The sequence below is a fragment of the Chinchilla lanigera genome, unplaced genomic scaffold, assembly GCF_000276665.1.
Source record: "Chinchilla lanigera isolate Chin_1 unplaced genomic scaffold, ChiLan1.0 scaffold00057, whole genome shotgun sequence".
Lineage (NCBI taxonomy): Eukaryota > Metazoa > Chordata > Mammalia > Rodentia > Chinchillidae > Chinchilla > Chinchilla lanigera.
The window spans coordinates 15,228,586-15,238,725 of record NW_004955458.1 but is presented as its reverse complement, the minus strand read 5'-3'; the positions used below and the strand labels follow the sequence as shown (position 1 = coordinate 15,238,725).

Genomic DNA, 10,140 nt, shown 5'->3' with positions numbered 1-10,140 from the left:
ACAAAAATTTAGGACAAATTTAAGAGTAACTGATCTAGAATAATCAGCTGTCCCTCACTGTCCATCCTAGATTCAAAATCTAAAATTAGGGTCGGAGAAATGACCCAAAATGTCCCTTTGGCCTTTCCTCGGATGCTTTGCAGCAACCCGCACTCCCTTCCTCATCCCACTTGCTCCCGCATTCCGCATTCACGATACTTTCTGAACAGCGTCATGCACTCCTCCTCCTACGCGGCTCCCTCTCAAGCCACGCTGATTATATCGTCTGTTTCCAGCCCTATCTCGGATCAGAGTCCGACCCTAATACTTGTAATCTCCTCGCAGTGAATTCCAAAGCTTCCTTGAAGCCCTGAAGTTACTTGCTTTGATGTCTGTGTCCAGAAATCTAACTAATCACTCTCCTGGAACTCTCTCAGCCGTATTACAAAACAGCAAAAAGATCGGGTAAATAAGAATTTATTCATATTTTTGTTAAACAACTGTACAGAAAAATAAAAAACTCTCCACCTAAAAACCCATTACTTCTAACAGGAACTGTGTTCCTCGGGCACTTGAACGTAGGTGCTGCGCTTGTCACATGTCACATGCGCGTGCCAGAGAACCTACTAGATGAGCTCATTGACCTTCAAGCCGCTTGCGCCATCAGTGTCTGACGGAGGTGTTTAAAAATCTCAGTTTGGTAGAGTGCTTGGCTATGCTTGAGATGCTAGGTTTGATCTCCAGAATGGGAGGAAGAAAAAAACAAACTTTATATAATGGTGCTGAGGATTGACCCAAGCCTCACGCATGCTGAGAGCACTACAGCATTGGGCCACATCCCCAGGCCTTTTCTGCCTTAAATTCAAATTTGTCTGTTGCCAGAACTGCCGTACCAGATAGCACACGGTGGGCCAGTGACACGGGCAAGAGTTGTTTAGATCGCTGAGTACACTGCCAAGGACTGTGGGAAGCTTCCAGGACAGGAATCGTGCTGTCAGGGTGAGGGACGGGTTTTTATAAGGGAATGAAGTAGTGGGAAGGGTCTGAGTTATTTCTGAGATATTTGAGAAATGCATTTTCCAGGGCATCCTGTTCTTTGGTCATCTTTCAAGAACACCTGTATTTTAACTACAGGTATGCTAACAAAAAATGCAAATTATCAACGCCTTTGGCTTCGGCCCCAAAAAAGTCTCTTTAGATTTAGGTAAGGGCACACGTGTGTCTCAATATTTTGGAGAAAGACATAACATTAGCTGGAGGGAAGGTGAGTTTTTATGTTTACTTTTACCTGTGCTGGTTTTAGTTCTCACTTTTGCCGTGTTTTATGACTTTTCAGTACACGCCGGTCAGAAGTGGGTGCTGAGAATTTTAACCTTTTTATCACCACCTCAGATTACCATTTTTCTTTTTAGGAATCTCTTACCAAAATACATATATTTAGATTTTGTCTATTTAAGTCTTTGGCGTTAATTAGGTCAACTTAATATAAATTTAATGTAAGTAATTTACTGATGTGTGTAATTATACCATTTTGTGGTGTTTTCCATCTGCTGAACTCTGCTCCTTTTTCCTTCCTTTCTAACTTTCAGTCCAAGAGCTGAAAGGGAGGATCTGGTGCTGCCCTCGTTTGCAGACTCCCGCTGTGACAGGGAAAAGCCCAGAGGTCCCTGCAGGAATGTCTGTGAGGCCCTGGGTTACACGGCAGGAAAAGCACGCAAGGAATGACTGAGCCCCTCATGCAGCCCCCGCTCTGCCAGAGCAGTCTGGAAATTTGTTAGCAGACAAGTGTGAGTCCTTTTCTTGTCACCTACGTGTGTCAGGCCCATTGCAAAGGAATGAGAGACAGGCAGGCCGGAAGGGAGATGCCGGGGAAGCAGAGTCCTTGTAGACCTTGTGGATGTCTCAGCCTTGAATTTGTGTGTGTGTGTGTGTGTGTGATTTTTGTTTTTCGTTTCTGATTTTTCATGATAGCCTTTTTATTCCTCCTTCTCTCCAGCTGTTAGGGTTGGGAGATTCAAGGGGATTAATAAGAACTGCTGTGGGGAGATTCAGCCATTTATTTTCCAGTGTTTTAAGTGCCTGGCTTTGGAAGTACCAGTGAATAAAACAGTTTCTACCCTTGTGGAGCTGACTCTACCAGGGGGACAGAATACATGAGAAAATTAAAATAATACACTATAAGCTGGGGATGGTGGTACAGCCTCCCAGCACTCTTGGAGGCTGAAGCAGAGGGACAGCAAGTTCAAGACCAGTCTGGGTAATCTGCTGACTTAGCAAGGTACTGCCTCAAAATAAAAAAGAAAGAAAGGAACTGCGTGTGCTGGTGCTCACCTGTAATCCCAGCATTCAGGAGGCTGAGGCAGGAGGATCTCTGAGTTCAAGGCCAGCCTGGAGGATTACACAGTGAGACCCTGTCTCAGTCAATCAATCAATCAATGGCTAGGGGTGCAGCTCAACGCAAAGGCCCTTGGTTCAGCCCCTGGCACCCCTCTAAAGAAAGTACACCACATTATTAGTCCTATGGAACAGACAAAGTAGAGCAGGTAAGATTACAGTCCTGGGAGTGAGGGTGAGGTGGCTGTGCTAATGCAAACGATGCAGCCTGGGGACGCAGCTCCATGGGAGAGTCCTTGCCCAGCACGCAGGGGGCCTGGGTTTGATCCCCAACCCCGCCACAAAAAGAACCTGAGGTTCTGGGGAGGTGAGACTGACCACAGGACGGCTGGGGGAAGCGCTTCCGGGCGGGGCCTGCCTGCAGGGTCCCGGGCCAGCGCGAAGGCCAGCGCAGCCTGCGCAGCGAGGCAGGGAGGGAACGCGCGCACGCCGCCTGGCTCTCGGGTGGCTGCGAGGGTCCGGTGCGGAACGGGGCAGGCGGGGTCTTCGGGGGAGGACAAGAGCACAGACGGCGCAGGTCGGCAGGGTAGCGTCTCACCCTGACTGCACACAGGAAGCTGACTTCAGCTCACCGTCCAGCCCGCGCTGGGCGGAGAGCGCCTGGGCGAGGGTCTCGCACCGTGGGGCCCAAGCGGGGAGAAGGGAGGAGCTGGGGAGGGAGCTGCACCTTCCAGGCGGCCCGGCGGCTTCCTCCGGCCAGACCCCGCCTCCTGGCAGCGGGGGCTGAGCACAGCGGAGGGCTAACGCGGGGAGGAGGCGCTCCCACACGACCACCCTCAGAGCCCCTCCGAGTGCGTGTGGGCTTCAGGGGGAACCCTGAACCCAAACCCTGACAGATCCCTCCTCTCTGCATGTTCCACACTGGGGAGGAGGAGGTGGAAGGAGGAGCGGTGACAACAGGCCTTGTCAGACTCGGGAGCCAGGGTGGGGCGGGGAGAGCAAACAGAGGCTGCGGCTCACGGCTCGTTTAAATCTCTTGAGTTTCAGAACACTGGGATTAATTTTTTCTTTCCAGAGACAGGGTCTCCACTAAGTTGCTCAGGCCGAGCTCAAACTTGTGATCCTCCTGCCTCAGCTTCCTCGTGTGCTGGGATTACAGTGTGCGCCACCATGCCCAGGTAGAACACTGAGATTTAGGCCAGGGGATGAGACATTCACAGGCTTGCTTTTGAAGAGTGCTTTCTGAGCACAGACGTCAGCTGTCCTCGTGATGGTCTTCGTGATTTCAGAACAGTGCTGCTGTACTTTGCTGAAAAGTTCTCCACGTAACAGCTCCACGCACACAGCAGACGCTTCCTCCCAGAGCCGTTTCTCTCCCGTGTCCATGGTCCCGTGGTGTCTGAGGATCCCAGAACCTCATGCCGCAAGACCAAAGAAAGAGGCAAACAGCCAGGATTACACAGAATGCACATTTATTGGCCAACAGAAGCAGGAGGCTGAGACTCCTGCAATCCAGGTCAGAGGAAGGCCTTCTGCAGTTAAGTGGTCAGGACAACAGTGACTCTCAGTCCAACTGAAATGCACTGGTGGATCTCAAACTAACATCAAAGACCTCAGGCACGTTCCTGGCGTCACGCACCCGTCAGTCGTAAACGCATGAAGTCCCACATAGCCGTCTGAGGGCTTGTCTGTGGGATGCTGGAAAAGAGATGAGGGAAGGAAGACCAGAGCTACTCAGGGACAACCACAGCAATCACCGCCAAGACGGCTGTGGTCACGCCACGCTGGATCCCCGCAGCGGGCACTGGCAGGCCTGCGGCGCAGCTCCACCCTCCCGTGGTTCTCCTAGACCAGTGGTGGCAAACCTGCGGCACACAGCCACCTGCTTCACCAAAAGCTCCAAAGGGTTTGCCATCACTGGCCGAGAGGCGCGCATCGAGAAACTGCAGACTTGCACACAGCGGCCAGCTCGAAGACTCACGCGTGTCCTGGCAGTCCCGCCGAGGGTGCCTTCGTGGCCTGCTCAGCTTGAGGCAGAACTGAGGACCACGAGGGGTGGGGGGCCACTGAGGAGTAAAGCCTGTGGCTAGCACAGGCGAGTACTGGGTCACTGAGGTGACCAGGCAGGGAGCACGAGGAAGACGGGAAACGGCGGGTCACCTCCCCTCGACGGATGTTTGTTCCCGGCTGGAACTGGTTTATTCACCAAAGGCCAGCAATACTGCCAGGTCCACATCCCACGCACGAGTACTTCACCTCCAGATCACCCACTCCTTCCAAGCCCTCGCCCGGGGTTTGGTGCTCTCTGGACTGGGGTCAGCCGAGCTTCTACTGCGATTTTTAACCAGCCCCATCCAGTTGTTGCTCCCTGGGTTCCAGAGTCTAAGACAGCCGCTCACCCGTGCCTGCCCTTTCCACCTCCGGATCACAGGCATGCGGACCACGGGAAGTTCGTTAACCAGCCCCATCCAGGCATCAGTGGTTACGTGTGCACAGCTGTTCTTGCGGCACACAGAGCACTTGTGAGTTTTTAAAACATTTTTTGAATAGAAAAACGTAAATTCCTTCGATTTGGGTGATAGACTGTTTTCCACGTGAAGCACAGTAAGAAGTTCTCCAAACTCACTGCACTTCCAACAGCTCACCCTCACTCCACGAACTCTGCAAAGTCAAAAGCAGCGCTTCCTCACAAATATGAAACTAAACCACACTTCACGTTTTCTGTACGTCCCGAAACAGCCTCCAAGTAAAGAATTTACATGAAGAAAAAAGATTTGCAAGGGTCAAACAATTACTCTGCTTTTAATGTAAACGGCAAATTGTAATTCTCTGCATATTCACTCATCCAACGGCTACCACTGATGGGTGGGATGCCTGATTAACGGGATTACTTTGAAGTAATTTTAAGACCGTAATGACTTAAAAGTGGCCAAGTTTCTTAAATATTTACAAAATTAAACATGAGAGCGCTGGCTTCATTTCCCAGAAACGTTTCTCACGAATGTTCCTTTAACAGGGACACGACACCGTCATTACCGCCTGGGTACGGGGAGCAGAACAGGCCTGCCCGGCCACGTGCACACACAGGCTTCCTTCCACCGCTCAAATATGGAAACAAAAGTACAAACAGGTTCTTTTTATTTTTAACATAAAACAGAAATCACTTAACATCAGACAAAAGCAAGTCCAGTTATACGGTAACAAAAGGACAGCGTGTTTTCTTCCAAAGCACGGCGTCTGGTTTGTCTCTGCGCTTGGTCCTGTTCGTCTGCTGCACTTCTTCCCAGGAAATTTCTTTTCAATGTGATGACTGTCTTCAGGGCAAAACCACCGCACCCCGACTGCAGCAGCGCACGTTCTGTCCGTTCACACACACTCTCACCCACCTCGCTCCAAGCGTCACGGCATTCCTGACAGCACTCACGGACTGTAACCCCACGCTTCCTTCAACTACCCTCTGCCTCGAGTTTCACCGACAGTGAAGAATTTGTACACGGCTCGGTCCTTGGTGCCCACTGCGCGGAAACTTTTTCTGCAGCTTTTGGGACACCGTAAGTTAACTTCTACACCCAGAAAAGCTGGCTTAGGCACACACAACACCCAGGGCGTTTGTAGCAGCGAGGAGGTGCTCTACCCTGCTCGGCACAGTAGAAGATACTGTAAGCCGAGAACCAAGTCATACTTAAAAACAGAAAACCACATATCCTAACCGTGGACTGACTCCCAAGCTGAATTTTCCAATATAGTCTTTCAGTGAGGCTTTTTATTTTAAATAGCCAGGGAAAAAAAAACCCCAAATATCTAGAAGATATGTATGTGTGTGTTATTGTGGTAAGACACATGCCAGACCTTATCATCTTATCGAAAGTATATTCTGTACATGTGACTGGTTTTGCAGGACAGGGTCTTGCTTTGTAGTTCAGACTGTCCTTAACCTCACTATGTAGGCCAGGCTGGCCTCAAACTGGCAGTGATCCTGCCTCAGCCTCCCAAGCGCTGGGATTACAGGCGTGTGCCCCCATGCCCAGCTGTGTGGCTGTTTTCCTATGCTGCTTTCTCACAGAGTTTATAATGTTCAGAAACAGGATTATTTATTACCAGAGGAATGATCTGTCTCAATTTATTGAGGTTAAGAACAACTGCTTTCAACATTCAAATGTCAAGGTGTCAGAAGGCAGAAATACGTCTTGTAATTAAGTATGTGGCCCTACACAGCACAAGCTTCAGCAGCAATCATGTATTTCTTTCATAACCAAAAGCGTTCCTTTTTCAAAGGTGACCTCGGGACTACGGATGTAACTCGGTGACCGTGTTTGTCCTGCATGTGCAGAGCTCTGTGCTGGAGCCTCATCACCCCTTAAACACTATGACCAAAATCAGTGTACCTCACAATGGAAGACCACCCACCAGCAAGTAGAGGGGTTGTACGCACCCTCCCCGAGAAGAGCGTAACTCTGAAAAAGCACACTTCTGCAGCAACAGAATACAGAATCCCTTATCACTACTACAGGACTTTGTGTACTTCACTTGGTGTAACCAGACTGCCCTGCATGTATTTCCTATAATCATCCCTGAAAAGAAGCACAAACCATTTGGTTTTTGAGAGTTCTTTTGGAGACATTCTTGCTGTGTAGTCCACGCTGGCCTTGAACTTGCCACTCTCCTGCCTCCGTGTCCCGAATGCAGGGATTACAGCTGTGCACCACCAGGCCCAGTTTAAGTTTTTGAGAATTAACTTTTTAAAAAGGTAGCAGAGTAGCCAGGTGTGGTGGCACACGCCTGTAATCCAGCACTCGGGAGGCTGAGGCGGGAGGATCTTTGTGAGTTTGAGACCAGCCCGGGCTACAAAGTGAGCTCAAGGCCAGCCTGAACTGCACAGTGAGACCCCGTCTCCAAAAAAGAAAGGCAGTAGCGAAGTTGCGCGTGTGGCTGTCACGTGTGGCTGTCACGACCTCACCACGCCCGCCCTGAGCCCTCCGGGGCGCACCTTCTCCTTGCGTCCTCCGTTACTCGCCCACGCCCACGCTGCAGGGCCAGTTTCTGCCTCACTCTTCACCTTCACTTCTTCAAGTAAACTTTGTCACCATTAAGAAGAAGTGGTATTTGTGAGTAATATTTGTGTTACTTCTTATAAACCACTCGAAACATTCTGAGCGACAACTTTTTTCACCATTGAAGGCAACGCTTTTCCTTCGGGCCGCTTTCTTCTCTCCACAAGAACTCACGGTCGCTGCGCAAGCCGGCTCTTGTTTCCCTCCTGTTCGCGGAGTTTGCAGTGCGTGTAGGCGAGAATGCCGAAGAGCGTGCACGCGATGCCCAGGCCTTGGTTCACGGACAGCGGGTCCTGGAACAGCACGTACCCTCCGCACAAGGTGATGCAGAACTTGAAGTGTCCAAACATGTTGTAGCTGGGTTTTCAGATAAGGACAGCAACGGCGGCGAGCCAGGTCAGGTGCACTCGCACACACGTGCACACACGCGTGCACACGCACGGGCTTGAGCAAAGGCCTCCTGTGGCTAGAGCACTACCTGGAACAGACTACAGAGCAGCCGCCCGCCCCTCTGATGAACAGGAAGGCTGGTGAGGTACGGGATCAACCCTGCCTTCTGCAGATGGGTTTTAGCAACGTAAACCTGGCAGCGGGGGCTGGGGATGTGGCACCTGATAAAGCACTGCCTAGAGCACACGGGGTCCTGTGCTCTGTCCTCAGTGCAGTACAAACCAACACAGAAGGAGAAAACCTCACTGACAGTGACAGGAAGGCACATCCCACTCTCCTGGGATGTGTACACTCCCACAAAACACGGGCAAAAAAAACCACCAGTGCGGTGTGCATGCCTACAGTCACAGCACTCTGGGAGGCTGAGTCAGGAGGATGCCAACTCAGACACCAGGCGTGGTGTACATGCTACAGTCCCAGTACTCTGGGAGGCTGCGACAGGAGAATTCATACTTGGAAGGCCAGCCTGAGTAACTCGGTGATTTAGCGAGACCCTTTACCAAAATTATAAAAAAAAAAAGGCTGGGCACAGAGCTCAGTGCTGGGTTCAATCCTCAGTACTGAAAAATGAACAGGTGACGAGAGACCGGCTCAGCGGTTTCTGCTGACCTCTCCCTGGAGGAAAGTGGTTACTATGCCAGGTTAGGAGAGACTCAGAAGGCAGAAGATCGCACAGCGCGGCTTTCACCAACTGCTCTTGGCGGGAGATGCGCCGCAAGGCGAACACCCTGGTGCTCAGGTCGGGCAGGGAGAGGGCGCTGCGGGGGGAGGGAGGCGCACCGAGCACACGGGTCCTCCACAGGGCGCGGCCGGGAGGTCTCCCAGAGCATCGTGTTCACACCACTGCACACTCGCTCTGCACCTCCCTCCCATGAGGCTCACGGACTTTAACTTGCCCAGCTCACGGAGGACGTTAGTGGCAGGGCTGGCAGCCCAAGCACAGCTGGGTTTATGGAACCCCAAAGTGCCTATTCTAGAGGCGAGGATTTAGCTCAGCGGTGCAGCACCTGCCTGGCGAGCATGAGGTCCTAAGTTCAATTCCTGGTACCCCCCCCACCCGAGTCTCTGTTCTACTCTAGCATATGGCCGGTGACTCGCTGCTGAATTAAGGTTTCCCACATCACTGTTCCTATAAAAAGCGAACACACAGCTGGGTGTGGTGGCACACACCTGTAATTCCAGCACTCGGGGGGCTGAGGCAGGAGGATTGTTGTGAGTTCGAGGCAGTGTTCAGGCCGCGTGGCGGGACGCGAGGGGGTGCTTTGCCGAGACCCTGAGAACTCCCCGAAGGGTGTGTGCACCGTCACGGGAAGGGAGCTTTACTCTCAATTATAAGTGACCTTCGAGCGCACAGGCACTAACGCTTTACGTTTCTGTTCTTCCCCTGCACGCTTTTTAAAGCAGTTTGCGATCCAGTGAAGACATTCGTACCGAAGGGAAGGCAAGCAGCGTGTGATCTGGAGAAGACACTCACACTGAAGGGAAGACAAGCTTAAAGATGCTGCAATGATTTTTCTTCCAAGGAGCAGCCAGGCATGGTGGCATACACCTGTAATCCCAGCATTTGGGAGGCTGAGGCAGGAGGACTGTGAGTTCAAGGCCAGCCTGGACTACACAGGGAAACCCTGACACACTCACACACACACGAACAAAACAGAACTCCAGCGTTACTTGGAGTAACAGTGCTCATGTGGAAACTCATTCAAGCTGGGTAGTTACCGCTCAGTCCGCTCCTGCCCCGCTTACCCTGCCCCCGCGCACGGGCTTCCTTGCCCTCTCCGCCCCTGAACTGCTGCTGCCCTGCCTGAAACTGTCTTCCCTCCCCACCTGTGGAGGAGGGCACCCTACAGCTCACCTTCCGGGGTAGTACCTACGTGGGACTTCGGGCCTGACCGCCATCTGACTGCGTGGCTCTGGAGGAAGTCCAGCAAAAGCACCGTGTGAAAGGAAATGAGAGCGGGACCTGTGTCCCCGCGGAAAGCCTGGGGACAGCACTAGGAGCTCTGCTGGGACACGCCGCAGGAACGCTGGCACGGCTGGCTAAGCCGAGGTCCAGCTCCGGGGGGATTCAGCTGTGGGCCTCAATAACCCCGTCAAGGATTCCTCGCATTTCCCTGCTGCTGCTTCTTGTGAGAGTCCCGACGAAAGGCTAAAGACGACGGTGATCGAGGCTTCAGGCCTGCAGGCTGCAGCCCCAATCCTGCACCTTGGCCTCTTTTCTCTTCATCCACCACTCCTCGTTCTCAAGACCAGTCACCCACAGAAACCAGCATCTACCCGACACCGACCCGTCTGCATGGAGCAACCCGTTCCCGCCAGTCCTCAC

At 52.2% G+C, this 10,140-nt stretch overlaps 1 protein-coding gene across 1 annotated transcript in view; it reads right to left on the bottom strand.

Annotated features, from left to right (window-relative positions):
* Positions 1–7,141: 7,141 nt before the first annotated feature.
* Slc35e3 (solute carrier family 35, member E3) overlaps positions 7,142–10,140 on the bottom strand; it is a gene marked incomplete at its 5' end in the record, with an annotated part of 15,220 nt that continues 12,221 nt past the window's right edge. The window contains 1 exon segment of the mRNA XM_013520900.1: positions 7,142–7,721. Coding sequence (XP_013376354.1) covers positions 7,535–7,721 — 187 coding nt within the window.